Source organism: Eptatretus burgeri, chromosome 5 (assembly GCF_056783735.1).
Source record: "Eptatretus burgeri isolate ZD-2024b chromosome 5, Ebu_testis_v1, whole genome shotgun sequence".
Taxonomy (NCBI): Eukaryota; Metazoa; Chordata; class Myxini; order Myxiniformes; family Myxinidae; genus Eptatretus; species Eptatretus burgeri.
Genome location: NC_140965.1, coordinates 62,492,217 through 62,519,059, shown reverse-complemented (window position 1 = coordinate 62,519,059; position 26,843 = coordinate 62,492,217). Strand labels below are relative to the sequence as shown.

At 39.7% G+C, this 26,843-nt stretch overlaps 1 protein-coding gene across 11 annotated transcripts in view; it reads right to left on the bottom strand.

The window, feature by feature from the left end:
- The window catches only part of GBF1 (golgi brefeldin A resistant guanine nucleotide exchange factor 1), a 432,716-nt gene that overhangs the window by 165,027 nt on the left and 240,846 nt on the right, over positions 1-26,843 (bottom strand). For all 11 annotated transcript variants that reach the window (XM_085882025.1, XM_085882027.1, XM_085882026.1 and 8 more), the window contains 4 exons: positions 25,567-25,675; positions 9,626-9,686; positions 3,943-3,997; positions 1,806-1,986 (listed from right to left, as the gene is read on the bottom strand). In XM_085882025.1, coding sequence (XP_085738151.1) covers positions 1,806-1,986; positions 3,943-3,997; positions 9,626-9,686; positions 25,567-25,675 — 406 coding nt within the window. The remainder of the gene's footprint in view (positions 1-1,805; positions 1,987-3,942; positions 3,998-9,625; positions 9,687-25,566; positions 25,676-26,843) is intronic.

Sequence of the window (26,843 nt, the reverse complement as noted above, 5' to 3'; positions counted from 1 at the left end):
GCCGAATATCTTGTAGAATGGCAGACTAGATAGGTTTTGAAAATGGCGATTTTTATAACTTACGTGACCTCGTGACCTTGACCCTGACCTTGAACCCAGACAAAAGTTATATCATTGTGCAACACTCATCGACCCCTACCCACATACTAAGTTTCATCAAGATCGGAAAGAAAAATTGTTGACGGAGGTACAGACATTTGGTCCGGCTTTATTAGGTCATCTCGGCAGAGATGACCTAAAAATCAAATGCCAGGCATGTCAATAGTTCGTTTTACAACAAACGATTTTATACTTATTCGTTGAACATTATTCATATCAAAGGTTTCGAAAATAAAACTGGTCAATTATTGGAAATGAAAACTGACCTTACACTCATACTTTATGATTTGTTTACTACTGATTTAAAAAAGGAATAAATTAAATGCAAAGAGACAGCCATGAAGTCAGAATGATGAGTAAATCACAATTTGCAGATTTTGGGAATTCCCAACATGATAAGATAAACAAAGACAAATACAGGACTTCGATAGCCCTTCTGAAAATATAAGTGGTAGGAAACACTCTAACAGTTGTTTTGTCATCCAGTTGTGCAGTTATACAGTGCATGTCAAAAAAACAGCAAGTGAAGAAACAGAAAATAAAGGGTGAAGTTTTTTTTTCTTGACATAATTTACACATCTCTCCAGCCTCTGTTCGTGTCAATTTCAGAGTTATTCCCAGTGGTTTTGAGCGTGAATATGCTTTACAAGCACAAACATTGCTTTGTTCTATTCAAAGTGCAGCATTTCTCAGAAGGCATTTTTACTTGTGAATATGTTTCTAACCTCATGTGCAAGTACAATTATATAATCATTTGGCCTTGCTCATAGTTGCGAGGCAGGATGCTCAACTGTGCTGGCAACTTGGCTCGCATTCTGAGCGGTAATTTACCTCGAGAAATTACCGTTTGTAGTGCAAACGAGACATGAGGGAGGGGGTGACGTCGAGCTCATTGCAAAACAGATTTTAAGCAGATAACTCGTGCATTAAGAAAAAGTGAATAGGGGACCGGGGATGGTAGGGCATAATGACAGAGCTTGAAGAGAAAGAAAATATAAAACAGAGATGAGACAGGGGTTATTTCTTCAAAGTAGTTAGTATTGTAGAATAGTTTGATGGGAAAAGTAGTGGAAGCCAGAAGAGTTGACCATGAAAATAATATATCCTGGCAGATTGTTAAAATACGCACATAAAAGTGCCTGGGGTGTGCAGGTAGATAGGAGAGTGCATCTGCAAAACAATGATTGCTTGTGCAGGGCCACCAGACTTTTCTCAAGTCGCACACGTACAAGTTCATAAGTTTGTTCTTTGTTAGCCTCTCCAAACTTTCCCCTTCCTCTCAACATTATATTTAACTCTACCCACATCCCCAAAATATAACCTTCTTGTTAAGTGAGCTCAACTGCCTCTATCTAGGCTGATGTCATCAATGTTTTATGTAAAATGTGTTGAGACAGTAATTCAAGTGCATATTTTGTTGGAATGATGAAGCAGCAGATACCAGATGGGCAGAATATATTTAATGTGTCTATTCTTCCTTGTATTCTCTTGTGAAGGATACTTTCTCATTGAAAATTATATGCCAATTTGTTGTCCTGTTATGCTGAGCAGGTAAATCAGTGACGACCTCAACTGACTGATTTACCTGCTAAGCTGGGTTTGCTAAATGTACAATTTTGCAAACAGCTGCAATTACTTCCAAGTGCAGGAAAGAAGAAGAAAAGGAAGAAAAACACAACCCCCAAAACAAGTGGCTGAGAACATACCATTCAAGGCTGTGTTGACATGGATACCCTCAGGAGAAACAGTCACTGCAGCCTGTGATGAATCTGAAACGCTCTCGACTTTGGAGAAACCTCCAGGACTTGCAACATATCGCAACGCTCTTTGTGACCTCTTGTGCTTCTTCCATTTTTGATCACCTATGCCACCAGGCCGCATTTTCAGCTGCAATAAAAAGAAGAAAAAAGAAAAATAAAGAAACAAAAAGGCTCAAAGATTTATTAGAATATAAACAAAACATTATTAGTATATGAATCAGTGGTTCTCAAACTTTTTGAAAAGATTACTTTTTCTCACAGCAAGCCTCTGAGCATGATCTCCTTATGGAATTATTTTTGAATTTTTTTTTTCTTCACAATTTAGTATGAATCCACACTTACGTTCGTTGGTTGTGGGGACGTTGGTTAATGAGGCTATAAAAGATGCTGAAGTTACATAAAGAAGACAAGCCAGTTCTTATCTCAGAAGTTTTTGTTCAGCTCTTTGTTTGCCTCTGCAGCAAAAAAACTCCACCATCTCTTCACAAAGCAATAAAGCCAAAATTTTAATGACATTTGAACGATTTATAGTGATTGCTCTGTTTCGTCAGGTAATTGTGACCCCCATGCAAGAAAGTCTGCCCCACCCCCAAAGGGTCATGACCCCAATTTTGAGCAATGGTGGTCAAAAAAGATCATGATGAGAAATGTGCTTTTGTGGGTTCCCATTGTGTGCTGCCTTTTTGGCTGCTGGTTGCATCATTAGTTAGGGGTGCGGCTATGCCGCTGATGCAGTGCCCCTAGTACCATTATACTGGTGCTCAGTTCGCCGACCTCAGAAGGATGACAGGCTGTCAACCCCCTGGTGTTAATTCAGTGGAAAACGGGGCTTGAACTCGGGATGCTACGATCCCAAGCCCCCACCCAGAACCATTAAGCCAACACCAGGCTACGCTTTGTGGGTGATTTACAACAATGATCTCCCACATCCTCGTCTCGCAACAAAAGTGATATTATTCATGGTCGGTCATTTGTTTGAAGATGGTGGAAGATATTTTGTTCAATGCTGGCATATAAAGTTAATATAACAAGGAAAGGAAAGAAAAGAAAGCAAACAAAACCTAGATTTATACTTGTAGATTGAGAAGACTCTTGGTCCATTCCACTTGTGCCTTAGTTGCGTGGCCAGAAATTTAATCTCTCAATCAATATATTTTCGAACTTCATTCTTACCAAAACCATTTTACTGTACAACTTAGCAAACATATCCACTTGCAAACAACTTACACATTTATTTTCATCCCAAGGAAGACAATTTCAGCCAAGGTGTGGGGAAGCAATGATCCAAAGACACCTTGGATTTAGATCCACAACTTAAATTCGGATGGGACGATTGGTTTAGGTACGAAGCTAACTGCGGACTCCTCCGAGATGTAGCACCATCTGCCGGCCTACATGCATACCTGACGTTGTTGAAACTTAGGCATTTTAACCTATCCTGGCATTACTGCTGAAAATCTCTGGCAGACACCATCGCAAAAGAAAAATTATGTCAGGATCCAACAAAAGAATAACTACATCACTTTCTGCAGATATCTGCCCCTCGCCAGTGATTTCAGCAACAACCTCAAATTTTGCTGATTTTCAGGAGCATCATCTTTTCCAATGGGATAATAATAATAAAGCAATGGTGTTTGCTCAAAACTGGAGATTACCTTGTAAAGTAAATGATTGTTTTGTCAAAAAAAACATGCTCATTTATAAGAACAAACAAGTCAGATAAAAAAATTTAAAGCACCCTTGCATATTTCTCATGACAATGAAATGCATTTGAAGAGATGAAATGGAAAAGCTGAAAAAAATAGCAAGTAGAGTAATCAGGAGAATATAAGAGCAATCTATATACTTACTGTATGGGATAAAAACTAAAGCGACATTTTCAGATTTGCTAAAACAGCAATTACATAATTTAGCATCACGATACACACTGATTAAATTAATACAATGTAAAAGGTTGTGTTGACATCGACGAGCCTTTTCAGCAAGCATCATTGTTTGAAAATGCTTTTGCAATCAAAACTCTCAGTTTCTTGAACTGAAAGATGTATTAAAAATGTTAATGAAACAAACTTATCATTCTTACCTTTTTCATGTTTACAAGGAGAAAGTTCTTGCCTTCTTCCTTGAATACAGGCAACCTGGAAATTGCAACTGAACATAAGAATGTAGAAAAATAATATCGAAAATCGATGGTTATGTGAACAAATATGATTGAATGTGTGATATTTATCATATAAACCATAAGCAGGAGACATGCAAATGTTCAATTATGTAGAAATGTATATGGCAGTGAAATTGTTCTCTTCTCATAGCTTTTTGACTATTGCAGAAGGGAAGGATAATGCTGGATAGACCTTAATTTGATGAGCACATGTGGATTCTGCCCTGTAAAAAGCACAGGCTTAAAGAACACGATTTCCCTGTATGTATTATCCTGTTTAGCTGTTCATTCCACGTTCCAGTAATCTCGTCTATGCTTTCTCACCATCTAAACCTTAATCAGTTGACATAAAACCTCCACCAGGCCAGTCCAAAACACCATGTGCTGATAAGACTACATAATGCAAGGCTCTCAATTAAAGCCAGAGACATTGCCTTACAGCAGACATCCATGGGCCCTGAGGGATCATGTGATATGGTGAACAGGTCAGGAAGCATACATTAAATCAAATGAAAAGCTCTGCTTCCAATAAAGGCCGCCCACCAGGCCGCTCACAAGGATTTGCTTGCAAAGTCTGAGAGATCAGGCAGAATTATTGCTGCACCAATTCACATGCAAGGCAGAGTGCCCCCATATGCCATTTCAGATAAAAATTTCACAAGCTATGTATCTTCAAAGATTGAGAAAACTCTTTCATAATCACAAAGAAATCAAGGATACATCAAGATATATTGCAATTCTGCCGATGCTACAAATTATTTGAAGGAAAGACCCATTTCAGGCACCTAATTATTTAGCAAATTTTATGAACAGCAAACGAAAGCTCGCAGCATCCTCAAAGCATTGCCATTTGATATAGAAATTACTGTTTTTGTTACATAAGATAGAAAATACTATTTTTTTTTTCATAACATTAACAGCAAAAAGTAAACATAAAAACATTGCAATTTTTTTAACAGAATGAAAAGCAAAAACATTCACAACACTCAATTTTTTTTTTTTTTTTGCATCCAACAAATACAAACGAGAAAGCATCTCAAAATGCAAAGCCTGTCCATATACAAGTATATGCTTTATACTCAAACTGAACTTGACAAAAACGACAGAGGGGGGAAAAAATTGTACATTTTATTTTTTCGTGTTCACCATATTTTCATAATAAAGGCTTGTTGAAAATTTGATTACAAAAGCTCAATTGGAGAAAAAAAATGGCCTGGAAAGCTCAATGATAAATAAATAAACACAAAAGTGATTTTTAAAAACCCAGCTGTCTCGTACAGCGGTCGACAAGGCTGATTTCAATGCTCTGTGGCTTTGCCCTTTGACATTTTGAGCTAATTATTAATTAGTCTTCTCCATATTCTCATAATAAAGGTTTTCCCCGTTTCCCACAAAATCTCATCCCCTGCTGCACGGGGGATGGGTCAATTATAACCTGAGCAAGCCAGAAAAGGCTCGACAGCGGATTGAAAAATAAAGTGTTGCAAACAATAAGTGTTGAATTGTATTTAAAATAACTGGTAAAACCTGTTACACGATAATTTGTATAAATCAGTGATTTAACATTACTTTAGAAGGAATATATTTTTTTATGCATGCAAAGGTTTAAAAAAAATCGAAAAGGTCAGGGTGAATGTCATTTGGTGTGAGCACAATAGTGCTTCAGTTTTTTGTTTGTTCGTTTTTCTCCAAAATAGAGGCTCACGGAAAAGTGAGGGAATGGAGAGCAAAAAGGAAATGCACCCAAGGTGAGGTGCTGCTTCAAAAAACAAAAACAGGTTGGAACAATAGGGGTTCAAAAGAAAGGAATGAATATAAAACAAGAAATAGGAAGGGGAGGAAACACAGAAACATATCTGAAGAACTACAACAGCATGCAGCTCGGACAAGGGCATACAAACCCAGTGTGAAAGTACATGCAAAAGGTAATCAACAAGATGGATAAAAGTGTTACTTTCACAAATTAGCAATGACAAAAACTTAAACAAGACAATTCCAAATCAGGTATCCTCTCTTTTGAAGACAGTTTTGCAGAGCAGAGAATGCGTCTGGTCGCGGAGGAACCTGCTACCAGAGCCCAATTACACCTTGCAATGACATGATGAAGATGAGCAAACAACAGTAAAGACTAAAAAAAAAAAAACCCAAATGATAGACTGACTTATTTTCTCTTGGTTAGTTAGTTAAGGTGTGGACAGAAGTGCAGCAACTGCTGTTCCCTGTCCTGCCATCTATTCTATCATGATGATCCATCACCACAGACTTCAATCTTGAGCCAATGTTCGTGCTTCCACCAGTGACTTTGTCTGACACTGCAATCTGACTTGATGCAGTCCATCCGCCTCTTTTGTGGCCTTCCTTGTAGCCTTTGTTGTGGTCTGGTGAAATTTACTCTTCCTTCTATGAGGATTTTTGGAAGTCTGTTCTGGGGCATCCTTTGAATGTGCCCAAATAATATAAGCCTTCTTTGTGTTATATGCTCTGTTATTGTGCATTTTACTCCAAGGGTTTCCCTGAAAGTATTCCTTATTTTGTCCAGCCGAGTCTTCCCATTATTTTTCGAAAGCATACCATTTCAAAAACAAGGAGTTGATGTTCATCATCTTGCTTTAAAGTCCGAGTTTCTGATCCATACATCAACACTGTGAGAACCAGGACCCAAAACAGTTCAACTTTGGCATCATGTTGGATGTCTTTTGCTGTCCGGCTACTTAGTAGCCACTGAAATGCTCCGAGTACTTTCCAAATTCTATGTTTGATGTCTTTGGCACATGTTCCATCCTGTGATATGGTACTACCCCAAATAAATAAATTCCCGAGCTTGTTATAAAACGATGCCGTTTATATTGATGTTAACTCGATTTGAGTGGTGCCTACTGAAGACTTGTCTCTGTTTTTGTGATATTGATCTTCATGCTCAGATCACGACTGTTATTGCTACTGCAAACACAATCACAAGGATTTGCAGGTCTTCTGCCATCCCTGTTAGCAAGATAATGTTGTCTGTGAATCATAGGTTTGAAAAAAACTCTTCCTTGGATGTTAACTCCTTGCCAGCACATCATGTATTGCATGCAGCACTACAAGTTCAAGCAACAAGTTGAAGAGCTGGGGTAATATCAAACATCCCTGACGGACCCCAACTGTCGTGCTGAACCAGTCAGTCAGATCTCCATTTTTGCTTGCTGTAGAGTGCCTGAAGTAGCTCAGTGATTTTAATGGGAAAGCTGAATAATTTAAGTTCCCTCCATAAGCCATCTTGCCCCACAGTCAAATGCTTTTTCAAAGTCTATATAACAGCAATATACATCCTTGTTCATTTCCAGGTATTTTTCCATTACCGTATTGCCCCGTGTATTAACCGTACTTTTTTAATCGGTGGAAAAAAGTTAAAAGTTGGAGATGCGGTTAATAAGTAGGTATAGAAAAAAAAGATCAGTATTAAAAACAATCAATTTTTCAATGATGAACTTCAATTATATTCCAATTGTAATACTAGTAAATCTATGTTTTACACATCAGGGAACTTTTAGAACTTTCATAATTATGTAAAACTATGAAAGTACAATTAATCTCGGTTACACGTTTTTGCCCGTTGAGTCATGCACAATAACCCCGACACGCATGACCGCCATTGCTACTCTTGGACCCTGAATACAGGAAAGTACCGAACGGGGTGGTCTCGTCTAAGTGTGCATTGAGTACATGTATATCTACACGTATCGGTTGATCGGTCAGTTGGTCCCTATGCCTACTGTCATCGTGTTCCTGTCAATTTTAATTGATTGACAAACAGGAGTGGGGAATGATTGACGGGAATCGCCACCTGGTCCCTCATCAAAAGAAGAATTATGGTCGGCTTTGCGGCCAGCTCGTCGTGGGCCGACAGGTTCAGGCTCTCAAGATTACACATCAGCCATTACGGCACTCTACGATCAAGTAATTGGACTTTGATTTTACCCCCAAAAGGTTTGACAGAATTACAAAACGGACTTAAATGTTCCGATAATTTTCTGCTTTGTTTGGATTTCAAACTTTTAATTTTGTGCTAGTTAATGTTAATGTACCAAGGTATTAGAAACAGATCAGAAAATAAAATGATCAATATATATATATATATATATATATATATATATATATATATATATATTTTTTTTTTTTTTTTTTGAGGGTGATAAACAGGGGTGTGGTTAATACACGATCGCAGTTAATACACCGGAATATACAGTATTTGTCGTAGTGTGAATAATTGAACTGTTGATCTTCCTGGGCAAAATCCAGCTTGCGCTTCGTCAAGTATTTCTTCATCATTTTTCTTTGAATAATATCATTTTTCTTCTTTTAACCAATCACTATTAACCAGATCACAAAAGGGGAGACTGTTCTTTGAGACGGCATACATGAAAATTTATTTTTTATGGTTGTCACAAATCAAGCCTCGTCACGGTTGTTTGGCATTATTTATGTCAAAGTATTACTTGAATATTCCCTGAGACATGACGTTTCTCTCCAAAATTTATACCACAGGGAATACAAATCTCAGAAACGACTCGGCATTCAGAAAACATGTAAATACATGGAAACACAGAAATTATTAATGTGTAGAAAGTTCACTTCCAAATCATAATCAAGGACACATATTGTGATGGTTGTGAGCCCCGGGAAGGACAGAGCGAATTCACATTGTTTGAAGCTAGTTATGCCTTAGCATTCTGTTTAGCAATTAAGATACGTCACATTCATGTGCATAGATATGCATTAAGAATGTGAGTTAGCTTCAGTCCTGCTCTTTTCCTCTTTACATTCTGGACTCTAACCATTTCCCGCGAGCAACATGTGCACACACACAAATGCATGTGCGCGCACACACGCACGCACGACATCCCCACGTCCTTCACTTTAGCGGAGAATATGGCGTGATCGAAACGTGGAGGTTGATGAGGAACCAAATTAATAATCAAACTACCCCAAGAGGAGGTAATCCATCAAAGGTGACAGGTGAGCGCCAGGTCCTCACCCCTCCCCACTTCCCAGACAAAACCCCTGCAAAGGACACCGCTTCACCAATCCGACTAAATTGCTGGCCAGAGGGACAGGACCCAGCCAATCACCAATAGGGAGGCTCTGACCGCCCCTGCTAGTCCTGCACCAATAGGGGGCCTCAAAGCCGTGGAACGAGGGGGTGGGGGAGAAAATAAAGGGAGAGACACGGGGATAGAAAGGACATATCAACACTGATTTATACAAGAGATAGAGATAAGAGATTCTGTATTCATTAACTCACTCACTTGCACATTCCAACCTCGCTTCAGAAGTTTCTTTCCGACCCTCTTTCTGACTTACTTCTTCGACTCTTCTTATTCTTCTGCACTTTGACGTTCTTTGCCTTACTAACTTTTCGACTCGCTCTTTCGCATTCCTTGTGGCTTTTACACCTTTATTTCGTTATCAAGTTATTCATGCTTCAAGCATAATAAATGTTTCAAAATATGGATCGTAGCAAAGAAAGAAATGTAAATATTTATTGCTGAAATCCTTCTATAAACATTGCGGTGACAGAAATGTAAGAGTAAAATATATCATTCCTCACAATCTCCAACCCCACCTGATGAAGAGAAACTGTACCATGTCCACAAGTGCGTGTTCAGCAGATTTCCTCAACAGTTCTGCACACAGCATAAGACAGTACGTCAGCCTTTGAAAGAAATCAATCCAAGTACAGAAAAAAACTAGAGTTCATAGAACACGTTACCCCACCCAGTGTTGCAGGTATACACTTCAATTTAAATAAAATTAAGATTTTAAAGGTCATTTTAAAAAAATTCCAGAAGCTTAGCACTATTGAAGCAGTCTTATACCACCACCTTATTTAACATGTCCAAGTACTGCATAACTGGAGGTTCTTAGAAGTGACGAAGGCAATTTGTATTCGACAGTGTTCAAGTATATAATTAAATTTAAATAAAGTAAAGATTGTAAAGGTCGTATTAAAAAAATATTATATATATATGGAAGTTTAGCGCCATTTACGCACTGGTTATAAAATCATTTTATCAAACACGTTACATTAACTATTCGTGACTGTTGTTTGTGTCCTTTTATGACATCCATAAAACAGTAAATTTTCAGGGTTTTTTTTTTTGGTCGTGTAAAAAACTTATTTTTAATTTTGTCTGGCTCCCAGGCAGGCAGACAGAGTGAAAAAATTATCTCGGTCCTCTCTGCGCATGTGCGATCAGGAGAAGTTCAGAGGCAAAATACTGTTAAACTACAGGTTTGTTTTCCGATTCATGTTCCGATTAGTGTTCAAAACATAACGTTCAATTTAAATTAAGCTGTTCATCGCTCATTAAACGTTTGTGGACAGATGGACGGAGAGCAGGACGGACATGAACCAATTTATTAACCCAGCTTTTCGCTTCGTGTGCGTAGGATAATCATCAATGATACTTTTGCTGCAAAATATAAGAAACTGACTTGGCATCAATGTTCCTCACAACATGAATCTTTCTGGAGGACATTCTTTTTTCAGTCAGAAGAAAATAATCCATCCATTGCACCTTTTGAAGCATTTTGAGGCAATTTCAGGAAATGTGTAAGTCACGCACTTGTGAAATATTTTCATTTCCCAAGAGTTAGACAACATTCGTTCAATGATTAAAGCAATGATTAAAGCAATGATTAAAGTTGGCTTGTTTGGGTGGTTCATGGGCTGGCTATGGCAGAAAATTGAAATTTTTAAACTGACTTCACAAATGCACCAAATTGCAGCATTTGGAGATCGCCGCAATCATTGGTACATTTGACTGTCTTTTCTGTATTTGAATCTTTAAAATAAGGTGAAAATTTGAAAACACAGCAAACCAGATTCGGTGGTATAACGCTTAGAGCATCCACTCTGAATCTTGGAGGTCAGCAGTTCGATTTCAAACCTGGCCAAGTCAAACCAAAGACGCAAAATGGTACGTATTTGACACTCACTCAGTACACTCAAATGACAAAAGATGGACACAGCTCATCAGCTGGCTTCCATGGGGAGGAGTAAATTTATCCTTCCTGTCCACTATTGAAGAGAAAAGAAACGTCATAAATATGGTTTCTCAAGTATGCAGAGCGTCTTCCACCAAGTTCAGCGACGATGTGTGCCTGAAGTGAAGTCCACTTCTGTGTCACATATCTGTATCTATGTGTGCATGATTCGTGTTGCTCCTCCATGAGCCTTCAAAAACCATGAAGCAAAATAAAAGAAATTAAAAAAAGAAGTCTCGTCTTTGCTTGAGACGACATGTCACAATTTCAAACCGTGAAGTGTACACAATAAATATTCCTGCAACATTGTGTTCTGGAAAAATAAATAGCTCATGACACCGTGATAATGTCAAAATATGGTGTCCAAAATTAATATACCCGAAAGAACAAATCTCTTGGACAAAAATCTGATTATAATATATAAGGTCATGCTGGGGATATTTCTTCAGTGAGTTGAGTACTGCTGATCCACAGTGTATGGAATTGTTTGTGCTCAATCCCCCAAAAATGAAATGCATGACACATACCTCTTGCTTCGTGAGATCGTGACACAAGAGCAAATTGTGCGAGTCTCGTGCCCAGTGCACCATACGTGACGGGAACAAAATAATCTCGCATGAATAAAAACCCGCATGCGTGAATAAAAATAATAATGCACTTTGTTCGAAAATATATCCTCGTGAACTTACACAGGGAACTGTCGCCCATGAACACACCAAGCATTGGATTTAACAAAAAAATACCTTTTTTAAAGACAGAAAAAAAAAAAAAAAAAAAAACAAGAAACTTCAGACATAACGAAAATGAATATCGAAATAAGCCAGATAAAATCATAAACATTTTCTTCTCAAAATATGTAACAGGCTTCAATGCAAATAAAGATCTATCAAGATACTTAACACGAGACAAAAGGGAGGAAGAGAAAATAAGTGGCTGTGCAAGTCCACAAGGCAAAATGTTTACTGCGACTATGACAGAGCCAAGATTGCAGGCCAGCAGTTCTGAAATCGTGTCATCCTGTAGAACTCCCAATGGAGGGCACCAGAGGGCCTCGGAGAACTGTGCACTTGTGTGTTTGGGATTAGGGAAGGCAATATAAAACTTGTCTTCCGTTCCTACACAAATGCCTCACTTTCCACAATGAAACCGCAATAAACCTCCTTCCCAAGGGACGATATCGAAGAGCACAACGATTTGGATCAATACCAAATTAAAATTAGTTTTCATTGCTTCTAAAAAATAAAGTGAACTTCTCATTTCCTTTATTTGCAAAGGCAGGACTTCAAATAAGCTTTGGGCAAGACAAACTTATTTAGTTAGCTCTCTAATAATATGAAAGTACATCATCTAATAACAATTGTGGAATTACACAACAAATTGCCAGCCAAGGGTGAAATATTTAATCAGGGACTGATCGGATTATTTTGTTTATTTCTTTACATTCCGACCTATTTTTTTTATCCAAAGATATTCTCAACTGCCTTCAGCTCCTTTCTTCAAATGTTGGAAATGGATATAATAATAAGCCAACATATAATGCAACCCAGTTAACGTCAAATGAGGAACTTGTACAAACGAAAAAAACGATGCAGGATGAGACGTCTACATACTTGTAAAATTACTGTTTATTTTTATTGAAGGTGATGCAAGGGAGTGACTACTGCTGATCCACAGTGTATGGAAAGTACACATAAATGGCATAATTCTGTCTCCCTTTCCAATTCCCCTCATACGTGCCCAAATCATATAGCCTGTTAAGCATGTTCGCTTCCTTCCACACTCTTCTACTCATGCTGCGCTTTCCAATTCTCCATCCAACCCATTTGTTATACTTCCAGACATACACATCTGCATCACATTATATATTCAGGGAGAGGGAGATGAATTTCATACACAGCTTTAGTGTGAGGAAACACGGAGCTTATATAGCCTAAAACACTGGCTCTCTCCATCGCAATGCATTTTTCCTGCATTAAAAACAGATTAAAAAAAAAGGTCAAAGTGTGTGTGTGTGTGTGTGTGTGTGTGTGTGTGTGTGTGTGTGTGTGTGTGTGTGTGTGTGTGTGTGTGCGCGCGCGCGCGCGCGTGTGCGTGTCATCTCCATATGCGGGTTTCAGAAGGCGGAACGTAGTCCTCCCAGGGCTCGAAGTATTGACCTCTGTTTTGTCAAGGGATCACGATTCATGGACCAAGCTATGAAGATTTTTTGTTCTCAAAGTTTTGTTCCAGAGGCACGTTCTTCCAGTAACCCGCTCCGAGTTAAACTTCTGAAATTCAGGATGACTGCACACCTGAACGCTTTTATTCCCCGCTTCTCCCGTCTATGGAACCACCTTTAAAAGGCTGTTCTGTCTCACTTCCCTCCAGGGCTTCAAGCAAGTGGTGTACCGCCATCTCTTGTCATCCACATTTCTGACCCATGATCTTTATTACCCCCATTGACCTTCCTTGTCCCAACCATATTGCTTGCTGGTTTCAGCGTTTCTGTTCTTTCATTCCCTTGATGTTTGTCCCACTGTCAGCTCTAGTTTGCTCTTCCAAGAGGATCACTCATGCAAAAAATAAAAAAATAAAAAGGCAGCACATTATTTCAAGTCAGCTCTACTTTGCTCTTCCATGAGGATCACCCATTCAAAATAAATAAATAAATAAATAAAATAAAAGCAGCACATTATTGTAATTGCGAACATCTTGTATTTCGAGATTAACATCATCGACACAATCATAGGTGATCTCACAATAGTGAAAGAGAAAACAATTACGTGTATCACGAACAAAGGGATCAAATTACAGATAGAACAAGAACGGCACTTGGTGGAGCACATACCTCTGTCAGACTGAACAATAATTTATGTTTTGTATCCCACCGTTCGGCCGGATCTGGATCCGGACCTGAACCAAAATCTAATTGGTTTGTTTTTGTCACCTAACCAACTCATCCACATAGTTTTGTCATAATCCATCCACAACCTTTTGAAATGTCATGCTGTATATAATTTTGGTGCCATTTCTCAATGCTGAAGAATCACTATAAAAAAAACTTAATTCTCATATCTGGATTCAGATCTTCACCAAAATCGAATCGATTTGCCCTTGTCACACACCCGATCTGTCCACCAAGTTTCGTCTGAATCCGTCCACAACTTTTTGAGATATCTTACTCACGGAGAAACAGACAGACAGACAAGGATTAACTGGAAGAAAAAAAAATAGAGATCGTAACAATAGGACTGAGTGAAGGGATGATAAATACAGAATACCAAGCAAACAAATGGTTTTGTGGAAAGAGGAGGTAGAGAAACATGTAAAAAGAAGAGTTGTCAATTTGAATAGGAAAGTTTGAAGCAATAATGCAAAGGTAATTTGAAACAACCCAGAGACACTCAATTACTGTAATTGTTCTTGTTGACAAAGGCAAGTAATAATGTATTGTTTGGATGTAAAACATTCTACATTCAAACACTTTTGGAAGAATAAGGTTTTGCAGAACCTAAGACTTTCAAAATAAGGAATGACAAAATAGACTTGATACAGCACCATGTAAATCACTCAAAGGCAAGAAGGCTGTTCTGATTATCATTATTATTTTTTAATGTTAAAGGCTCCAAGTATCGACATCTGTTTTGTGAAGTCCTCATCGAGGCAAGGCCCTCAATAAAAGAACTGCATCGATAGAAAAGTGAAGAGAAAGAGAATAGTCTAAGAGTTTTTGAAGAAGTAAAAAAAAAAATCTGCTTTTTTAAAAGGGGAAGGTCATAAGTGTTTGGAAAAACATGAGAAAGTAAAGAGTTCCAGAGTTTGGCTGTGAAGGGGAAGAAACAAATTTCATAACAGCCCAACCTTGAGTTGCCAATGGCTACACAATAATCATGCGATGTGGTTTGTCGAGTATTTTGTGGTCTCGCTAATGGCAGAGGTACACAAGCAGAAAGTTCTCAGTAGCAGAAACCAAAGTAATATCCATAGAAACTAGAGGGGCACTCGGTTGAGCGCATACCTCCACCAGGCTGATTAGTTAACGTTTTGTATCGCCTTAATAGGTCGGATCTGGATTCTGACCTGAACTAAAATTTAATCGGCTTGTTCTCGTCACCTAACCAACTCATCCACCTAGTTTTGTTTGAAGCTGTCCGTAACTTTTTGAGATATACTGCTACAGTCGTTTTTGGCCCTATATCTCAATGGTGAAGAATCGCTGAAAAAATTCTCGGATCCAGATCCGGATTTGGATATTCACCAAAATCTAATCATTTCATCCGTGTCACATACCCAAGCTCTCCACCAAATTTTGTCCAAATCCGTCCACAACTTTTTTGACATATCTTTCTCACAAACAACCAAACAAACAGACAGGGGTGAAAACATAACCTCCATCCACTTTCAGTGGCATAGATAAAGAGAAAGAGAGCCAACTTTGTGGCATAATTTGAGTGGGTCGAGTTTTGAGGTCAGATTGGGAGAATTGATGTCGGATAACTATGGATTAAATTCTGTGCAGTAAGTATGCAGAGCTAGAACCTCCCCAGATGTGAGAGCAGTACTCCATGCAAGGACGAAACGATAGTTACCATTCATTTATTAGATGCCTCAAATGCAAAAAAAAAAAACCTTGTAAAAAGATAAACTTTGGTTCATCATTGCAGGTGGAGAATTCAGTTTAAAATCATTGTAAGGCTGTAATAATAGCTGTAATAACAATAATAATAGCTATAATAATGACTGGCATGAGGTTTGCAATCCCTGTTAACAGTCAAGGGAGGAACGTTGCTGCCAAATTTCAGCCGGATCGGCCCAGCGGTTTGGCCAGAGAATTCGAAAAAGGAGACTGATGGACGGTGCGCAATGACAATACCTTATCTGGAATATAAATTCCAGATAAGCTAAAAATTCTGAATCATCGATAATTCCAACAAAACATGGAACAAATATAAACTTTTGCTGCATCGCAAAATTGTGCCCATATTCCTCCAGAGTACCATTCCCATGAAAAACGGGAAATGACAATGATTTTCCAGGAACAGCTCATTGAGTCTCCGTGGGTGATCCCACCTGTTCTACTCTTAAAATGTGGTTCCAGTTTGTGACAGCACATGAAGCTTCAGAGTGGCTCGAGATGTTAGCAGTCGTAAGGACATCTGTCAAAAGCTTCATTTCCGTTTCTGCATTTTCTTCCTCATCCATGAGGCTCCACTGCTGACCTCACCTGGTATTGGAGTTCAGCTCTTGTATCTGTATGTCAATGATAGCTTTTCTTTCTCTCCCCTTTTGAGCACAAGTGTGACCCAATAAGTAACATTAACATTCCTGCCATATTGTGGTTGCCTCTTTAAATTTATGCTTGATCAACATGCAAGCTTTGACAACTCTAATTTTCTCCTGAAATGTCTCCTTCTGTACCATTATTGTGATGTCGAGACATCAGATTTTTGTATTTCGTTCAACCATCCTAGTATTTAAAATAGCATTTTGTTCATCGATCTTCTACGAAATAGCCAATATTTTAAGCTGTCGAATACAAGGAGGGACAGCTGTTCCCCCCTTCTGCATCAACTAAAGAGTGCTCAACATCCTCTTGTTCAATACATGGACCATTCATTGTGGAAGAGTCTGTTTTCATTTGATGCAAATGCAAACACAAAATGGGGAAAAATATTTTTGACATAAAAGGTTGCAGAAAAGCACCCTACCAAAATCCACCACAATAGGGCACTATCATAGCCCCTACCCCAAATGTAACATGCTCAGGGGTCAGGAAAACCAATAGGGATCTCAAGTGACCACAACCAAAAATGGCAGCAATCACACCCTGAGTCATGAAGCTGGTTGTGGCCTGGATTGTGAGTGGTTGTGGAAAATATTCCTGTCAACCGAATATGAATGAAAGCGGACTCATGCCAAAATTTTGGTGACAGAAAACTAGCTCTTTATTTATAATTTACACAATCGCCCCAAATTACCTTCAACATAACCTAAACTTAGCAAATACACACAAACAATTCAGTTCACAAAATATGTCAGCAGAACCTATGAAACAAAGTGGCCTGCCCAGAGGGGTTGCATCAGGTGTGTACGCACCTCTCCCAAACACAAAAGCTCCACATTATTTAGAAGTATTATTTTTAGCTCGCCTGTTCGAAGAACAGAGAGCTTTCGCGATACCCCCGGCGTGAGCATCAGCGTAAAAATGTTAACGTTTTTGGTGCAAGTTATTTCCTTTCTAATGTTTTTATCCACCACACTATTTTTTGCTGATTACAATATACAAATACATATATTACTTTAAAATTCTTTGGATCAGACTTCACTGCAATGCTTTATAAAAAATATTATTAGACTGGTCTTTTAAAAACGAAAAACGATAAATGTATAAACAGTCGAGCATTGGGTGGCTTTGACACCAACTCTCTGGTTAGTCATATGTCCGAAGGCGAGCTCAGGAAGGGTGGAAGCCTCCCCCTGGAGCAGAAGGGTGAGAGCTCGCTGGATCTTGTGAGTCAGATTAAAGTCTCGATTTGACGATTCTCGTGTATATAATAATCTTATTAAATGACTGTTTAAGGATAGCGCACCATGGTTCGCCGTAGACACATTTGCTAGCGAGCAGGCCACGGGGTAATTCACAGAAGACAAGCGAAGTGTCATTAAGATAAATTACCTCCGCCACCGAAGGTGAATGGAGGTTATGTTTCAACCCCTGTCTGTCTGTTTGTTTGTTTGCGAACAAAATATCCACAAAAGTTGTGGACAGATTCAAACGAAATCTGGTGGAGAGCTTAGGTATGGGAGTGTGACACGGACAAAAAAAATTAGATTTTGGTGAAAATACGGATCCGGATCTGGATGAGAATTTTAAAAGTGATTTTTCACAATTGAGAGATAGGGCCAAAAACGACAAATCTGAGTTATGAGAGATAGGGCCAAACGACAAGCAGGATACCTCAAAAAGTTAGGGACAGATTTGGACGAAACTGGGTGGATGAGTTGGTTAGGTGACAAGAACAAGCCGATTCGATTTTGGTTGAGGTCCGTTTCCACATCTGGCCTATCAGTGTGATACAAAACGTAAACTAATCAGCCTGACAGAGATATATGCTCGACCGAGTGCCATTTTAGTTTTCTAATGTTTCTAAGTACGCTCATCGGATTCCTGACTAAATTTCCTTTATGATGTAGTCCGGGAGCCAACCGATCAAAATTAAAAAAAAATTGCCCGGTCTGCTATAAAATTTTTGTGTTGATTTTCATAAAGAGACACCCTTTGAGTATATGAAAACCAATGTTGGCAATGGTGAAACTCTTGCGCAACAACACAGTCAACACTTTTGCGAGCCCCCTCTGATAACACAATGTTGGCAAAAGCGAAGATGTAGGATGGGGGTAGGGGTAATTCATATTGTCCTAAAATCATAACCACTAAACCTATATACACAAATGACCCCTCTTATTAAAGAGGAGTTCATTTCCTATATCACAATTGGTGTAGATTTAACCTACCTACAATTGACAAGGTTATATGTCAAACAACAAAAGATTTATGCAACTCAGAAATGCTTGACTATCAATGGGGTCAGGAACAAGAACATACTTTTACATGCCATGGTTTTAAGGAAGATAAAATTAGAAATGGATTAACACAATATTGTGACATGAAACATCCTCTTCAGAGGAAGAGTCACTCTCTGAAACAACTCCACCACATGAACCTCTCTGACGAAGGCATATGCATGTCACTCAGCAAGGCACAGCAGCCTTTTTGCATGAACATAGTTTCAGACATTTGGATAATTTGCACATGCAAGACACCGTTTTGTCTATGTTTGGCTTGGCTGGCTTAGACATGAGAATTGGGACCAGTTTTCCATTGATAAGGGTTCTGCCAAATGTTGTGGCTGGGGGAAGTGCTCGGTCACTGAGATGTGCACGTCTACACAGAAGCAATTGATATAATGCTCTTAAAACAAGGAAGTAAAACGCATCTTCTGTTGCTGGCAGTGACCTAAGGTCTAATTTTGAAGAGACAAACATATGCTGCCTGAGGGTATCCAAACAGCTGAACCCTTTTTGGCCACACAGAGCAGTCCAGTATACTCTGGCCTCATCAATGACACATTCTGTTGCTGCCATTTCACTATCTCTTCCAAAATCAACAAGGTGGGGAAGGTTTCCTATCAGTCCCAGAGAAACCTGTGCCGCTCTTCTTTTCACAGGAACACAGGCATCATCCCAACTGACTGGAAGAGGGGCCTTGTTGTCCCTCTCTGGAAAGGGAAGGGTGATCGCCAAGACTGCAACAACTACCGAGGGGTGACGCTGCTCTCAGTGCCGGGCAAGGTCTTTGCTCGGATAATTCTTGATAGGGTTCGCCACCATCTGCTTGAGCACCAGCGTCCAGAGCACACAGGCTTTACACCAAAGAGGTCAACGATTGACCGTATCCTTGCCCTTCGTGTCCTCACCGAACGCAGACGAGAGTTTCGGCAGGGGCTGCTTGCAGCCTATGTTGATCTCTGTAAAGCGTTCGATTCAGTGAATCGGGATGTCCTCTGGAGGATTCTTGGTCTTCGTGGGGTGCCACCGAAACTGATCGATCTGATGTCTGAACTCTACTCTGGTACTGAGAGTGCTGTGAAGTGTGGTGGTACCATCTCTGACTTATTTCCAGTTATTACTGGAGTTCGTCAGGGATGTGTACTTGCCCCCACACTTTTCAGCACTTGTATGGACTGGATTTTAGGGAGGATGTCGGAGAGATCAAGTTGCGGTGCATCGTTTGGCAATGTCAAGATCTCGGACCTTGATTTTGCAGATGATGCAGTCATCTTTGCGGAGACTTTAGACATCCTCTTGGGGGCCCTCGAGGTGCTGAATGAGGAGTCGGAGCCGTTGGGATTACAGATTTCGTGGGTCAAAACTAAGATCCAGGCTTTCGGTGACATCTTGGATGCTGCTGTCCTGTCTGTGTCTGTTTGTGGTGAGGATGTTGAGGTCGTGGATAGATTCACTTACCTTGGCAGTGATATTCATGTCTCCGCAGGTTGTGAGCCGGAGGTCAATAGACGTCTGGGTCGGGCCTGGGGAGTCATGGATTCACTGGATCATGGGGTGTGGCGCTGCCGGTACCTGTGCGGGAGGACGAAAGTCTGAGTCTTCAGGTCCTTGGTACTTCCAGTCTTGCTCTATGGGTGCGAGACTTGGACTTTGACCAAGGATCTGAGACGGAGACTTAATTCCTTTGGTACCAGGTCTCTTCGAAGAATCCTTGGCTATCCCTGGTCGGATTTTGTGTCCAACGAGCGGTTGCTGAGAGAGACTCGGATGAGATTTGTTACCTGCATAGTCCGTGAGCGTCAGCTGCGGCTGTATGGACATGTGGCTCGTTTTCCTGATGCTGATCCTGCTCACCAGATTCTCTCAGCGAGGGAGTCTCATGAGTGGAGGAGGCCAGTGGGCCGACCACGTGCCTCATGGTTGCAGCAGGTTGACCATCATCTCAAGGAGATGGGGATGGGCCTGGCATCTGCCTGGGGGATGGCCAGATGGAGGCCCCTGGAGTACCGGCGGAAAGTGGACGCAGCGACGCACTGTTCTGGCACATGCTCCCATACCTGACCTGACCTCTTCTTTTCCCCTTCTGAATGGGTAGCTCACTGTGTCACATCCACACAACACATATGTGCACAGAAGTGTAGCTGCGACATCAAGAGGATTTTCTGGTACTTCTTGCTCAACACTTCTACCAGCTCATGAATAGGTAGGTATTGATTCTGCCATTGTATCCAGAGTTCTTGCAATGTGTTCAAGCAGCAGAAGTGATATATACACAGCATAATTATGTCTGTATCTGTTGCATGCACAACAGCTCGATGGTGATCAAGATATTCCACACAATATGCAAGATGAGCAATAATCCTTGTGTCTGCCTCTTCATGTTCTTCACAAGGTAAGTCCAGAACTGAACTTGATGCTGATGTGATGGAAAGAGTGTGACCTTTGTTTTCCATCATACCACCAAGAATGATGGTCACTCCATCCGGAATAGCTTCAGGACTCTCACAAAGGGAAGTGCCAATGAAGTTCTGAAGATTTCCTTTATTTCTTGGATTCTTCATGAGTAAATTCCAGTCCGGAATTTCTAGACTCTTGGATGGTGAGAATTGTCTTGCCTGGTCTGTCTGGTTTCTCCTCTGCTGCTCATCACCCTTCAAAGTATGGCTATCATCAAAATCATACTGATCACCAATGATGTTGACACAGTTGCACATTTCAGGTTTCAACTGCAGGAGCTTGCGAAGATACAGCTGGGGAAGTTCACCAAATGTTTTCGCACCCATTTTTTGGTATTTATTTACAAATGCCATTGTGTCTACCAGATAAACTGTGTATAGGTCACTCTGTGGTAATGATGGCAGCTGTAAAACAACATCCTGCTCAGCTTCAGCAATTAGCACTGCCACGAAATCAGACTTGTTGCCTTTGCGCATTACAAACCCCTGTGCTAAGCGTGGATCAACCTCAAACAGGGATGATCGGTAGTCTGTCCACTCATGGGAAAATGCAATCTGTCTTGTGACTGGGTCGGCATCTCGATAGAAACACAGCACACGTGTAGCTGCAGTCTCATCTTGATAGATCCTGATTAAACTCTGTTGCCTTGATGGGTTTGATTTCTTCTGTGAGGAGAAAGTTACCAGCTTCAGTGGTTCAATCTTAATAGAGACCACCTCTTCTGCTTTCATAATGGCTTCCATGCCCTTAGCTTGAGCATGGACCAAGTCTTTTGAAGCATCCTTCTCACCAGTTGCTCTATTGAGCAGATCCACTTGGTTGTTACACTGGAATGGGTTTATCATCTGCTGGCATATCACTTTCTTGATCTCCTCAACATGCATATGTTCTTCTGTTGCCTGCTTATGTGTTTCTCCATGATGAGTAGATTCCTGTTGGCCTAGATTAGCCATAGACTTTATGTTCTCTGATACAGCTGTGAGAAATGGTGCTGTCTTCACATATTTATCTCGAGCAGCTGGTGCCTGAGATATGCCTTTGAACAGAGATGTCTTCCCTTCATTGTTATATGTCTGCTCCAGGGCCATGTCACTCCAAACACCATTGAATTTTCCTTTGGAAGAGTGAACTGTGAAGTACCCAACCTGGATCCAGCAAACCTTAACCGAACTGTGTTCAATAGAGTAAGAGGATTTTGGGGGTAGGGGTAACTTTGGTTGACAAAAATGTTAATTTTCTCTTTAAAAATTGATAGAACTCACTCAAATTTGCTGTTTTAATTAGCCATGGATACCATGTTCATATCACATTAAGAGAAATTAGTATTCTAATGCAGCATCTGCCTATGATAAGAAAAGTTCTAAAGGCCATCTTCAAAAAACGTTATTTTTAAGGCATTTTTCACAAAATTATGTACTTTTACGAGGTTTACTTCCACAAAGGCAATTTTTTTTTGTCATTTTACAATGCACTGATTGAATTCTTACATTTAGTTCACATTTATTTTTAATGAATGTGATTTTTTAATTTTTTTAGAAATTTTATTGACAATTACTGTTTTATCAAATTTTTCAAATCTTCCTCAAACAAAAACGTCCGCCAAAATTTTTCGCAAGAGCTTATGAATTGCCAACATTGGTTTTCATGAACTGCAAACATATATCTAAACATCCTGGGGGTGTAAAATTTTATAGCAGAGGCTGTAAGGTCCAACCCTAAAACAGCCTCGTACACAGGTTGGCTCCCGGACTAATGATGTATACAGTACATCGATGATGTTTGGATTTAAATTAATGAATTACAACTTTCGAGGGTGTACCGAGGTGGATTTAAAATGACGTGCGATTCTCAAAGACTGCTTTGTTACTTTACACACGTTGGATTTTTTTCAAACTATAGCAATTTTGGCTGTTGGAATGATATTCTCACTAATTATGGAACAAATTTGGGGGAAATGGGTTCATATTGTTCAAGCATTTCAATTTGGAACCTTTGTCACAATGTACGTACGTAATTAAATTAAATATACAACGTAAAATGCCGTTTCGCCGAATGAAGTTGTTTTTTGGTGATTTTTCACCCTTTGTATGGAATCAGTATGTGCCTGACACCTTAAGCTTTATATTGAGCACCTTAACCTACCGAAGCGCAAGCATGACTCAAGACAGTTAGTTTGTCTGCGTTGGCCCTCATGCACATTCACTATCACTTTGATGTTGATGAGGAAAGGGTGGTGGATCAGTTTGCCAGGAAGCATCTTAGAAAGCTGGAACTTGGAACCCTGGGGAAAGACTAAGCGAACAATAAGTACCTGCCTTGTAGTGTTTTTAAAATTTGATCAGATCATCTTGTTGTGCTGTGTACGGCCGATGTTTACCTGTGAGATTGCAATTGAAAAATCATGCTTTCGATCTTCCAATTCGTGTCCAATACATTGTTCCTCGCCTTTTCTTTTTCCCCTCAAGAGCATTGACCGCAAAGATGACTTCGATAGACTTTAATGATAAACTTTCTTGTAATATTCTAAAAACAAAAGCATATGTAATTATGCATACACATCTGTATATACATGTTACGTATGTTCCCTGTTCTGACATGATGTTTTCCTGTCACGAGTTACTTGGTGAATTGAGCTTAAACTCGAACTTTGATCGACAATTGAGACTTCACTCAAGGAAATAGTATTTTATATGCTGCCATGTTGATGCCACACCGACATATGGCCTGAAAACACTCCAAAATGATAACCCATTGAGCTCTCTATTTTCGACACTTTCACTTTCTGCAAGAAGGTAATGTGGCGAGCATAGCATCCCATAACGGGCATGATGGTGCTGCACTGTCATGCTCTCAGTGGTCCAACTTTTTGAAACTTCAAACCACACCCACCCCCATTGAAAATCCTGTGTACGGGCTTGAAACAATTGGAGGAGCACTCACTGAATGCAGGTGTATTCAGTAGATGTTGTATCAAAGACAGGGTTCCTTTGAATTCCTCATACCCCAAAACCTGAAATTCTTCCTTTGAATTCCGAATACCCCAAAACCTGTCTAGTCCCCAAAATCATCTTCCTATGACAAGTAATAACAAAGTAATGGCTCTGAGTGTTTTTTCTGATATTCGTGAATTGTGACTGTGGCCATGTTGGATTCTGAGTTTTCCTCAAGCGGGATTTTTGAGGACTTTAATCCATGGTGGTAGACAAAAAAGCAACTTTCCTGCAAAAAAATATTTTAAAAAAATCAGCTTTCAACATTTCTTTTCTTCGTTCTAATTGATATCCAGCTCATGTTTTTGTGCAACCTGAGCTGAAATCAATTTTGAGTTTGGCTCTTTAAAAAAGAAAAAAGAATAAGAAAAATTACAAAATGGCAATTTTGGCTTGGTCAATTATGTATTTTAACAATGTTGTCGAAAAGTTTAATTCATGTTATTGGATGTGAAATCCTCCACAGACAACTGACTGGAAGGTACTTTTATAGGTTTATAAGTTTGTTTCTTGATTGATTTGAGGATTTGTGTTGTATTAAACCGATGGAGTGTCCGGGCCATCCCTACATAGGAAGTCGAGAGACTGCCTTATAATTTTCACAACAAATAGCACTTGGTGGCTACTTGAGAAAAAACAAGCTTGAATAAGCTAAGATCTTTGTCCTCTTAATGATGACATCATGAAAACGAATATGATGTCATTGTGATGTATCTGGTTTGCGATAAATTATCTGTGCTAATGCCCGGCTTGATTCCCACAAAGAAAATTCAAACAGCTTGCCTAGTTTCAGAGATAATGGTATAGGTGATTTCCATTAGCGGCAATATTATGATGTCAACTTTTTTTCTCGGAAGAATTCCCAAAATCGGAGATGGTTACTGCCTGCGCATGGGCTTTCTGCATAAACATGGTAAGTTTCACGAAGATCCGATGAAAACTCTGGGTTGTGAAACAAAAAATGTCAAAAAATAGGAATGACGTCATAAAAATTGATATGACGTCATAGTGATGCATCATATGTAATTCATCTCTGCTAATGCCCTGTTCGATTCCCGCAAACAGAATTCAAAAAGCTTGCCTAGTTTCGGAGATATTTTTTTTAGGCGATTTCCATTAGCGGAGATATTTTGACGTCATAACTTTTTCTTGGAGGAATTTTCAAAATCGGAGATGATTACTGTCTGCACAGGGTATTTTTACATATATACGCCAAGTTTCAGGAAGTTTCGATTAAAACTGCAGGCTGTGAAACAAAAAAGTCCACAAGAACAACAACATGAGTAAGACTTTGAGATCCTCCACGAGGATCTAAAAATTCCATTCATCTGAATAACTGCAGTTGCCAAAAATATCGCTGCAAAATCAAAAACTTTTCACAGCTCAACTAAAAGGTTTGGGTAACTCGCACATGTGCTCCTGGGGAAAAAAACGCATGTCTTGCTCGAGAACATGCAACAGCAGATGAGACATGTAACGCCGATATTCACGCACAAAACCCACGAAATGGATAAATCATTACCACTAAGTCGTGTTTCAAAGCAAATGCGAAAGCAGGACTGCATGATTTCGCACACCGACTCGTTGGTAAGGTGGGACCCAATCTCTGTCAGCAGCAGCATTCGCAACACCTGCGTAACATTATAATAAGAGGGGGAGGGGGAAAGGCAGACACATTATGAGTAACCACAACAGAATCATACTTTCCATTGCAATTCTTTCAGATGCAACGATCGATAACGACAACATAACACTGACATGTGAACCAAATCTCCAGCTGGTATGAACATTGAACATTCAAAAAAAAAAAGTTAGCAAGGTCAGCTGTAGTACACACAAATAATAATTAACAATAGGATGGAATTACTAATTGAAGTGTTGGTACCCAATGACTTCAGTTTAAAATGATCAGAAAGAGCTCATGCAGTCAAGGACCAAGCTACTGTATAACCCATCATTTAATCACTGCTTCACAATTACAAGTATTACACGTCATGTCAGTGTAACATGAAACAAAAGAGCGTAAGATGGAGTACGTCATCAACATAGACAATGTGCTTAATCCCAGCTCACAACTGGTGTGCTATCAATGTGCACGAGTTGTGTACAGTGCTCTAACGCTGCGCACTTGTGTTTCGAGTTTCGAATCTGACCCTCAGCTTCTGATCAGCAGATACTTAAAGCATACTGCTAAGTGGACAGGATAGATTTTGAGCAGGAAAACCACGAGTTAAAAGTGAGTGTGCTTGGTGTTGTTGGGCAGTGATTGAGCAGACTATCAATGCTGTTGTGCTCAAGAAATTCTTGTTTTTCACTTTGCACTGGCTTGTGACCCAGAAATGCAAAAGTGATGATAAAAGGAACATTCATAGACAATAGAAAACAAGTCATTATAAGGACCAGAGTCAGTCTGCACAGTTTATGGAGTGACGAAAGTAAGTGAAGAACACGAGTGAGGTACTTGATCAAGTTGGTGCTTCACGAATCTCCAAATGCAAGTCACATTTTGTCAACTGTATAACTTGCAAACCCACAGAGCGTGTGCAGGTATGAGCAGGTGTGTGTGCATGACCATGCGTGTGCACGTGCTCAATGGCATAATGTGGGGGTAGCACAATTATATGTAAGCTGTTGAATTTCATGTCTTTGATTTTTGGCCTGAGTATAAGCAGTCAGATTAGGGTTTAACATTGCAAACTACACCACCCCTCTGATGGATATAAAGATAGGGAGAAGTTTGCTTGCATGAGATGGTGAACATTAAAAAATATCTCATGGTGTCTTTCAGAAAGAGTACGT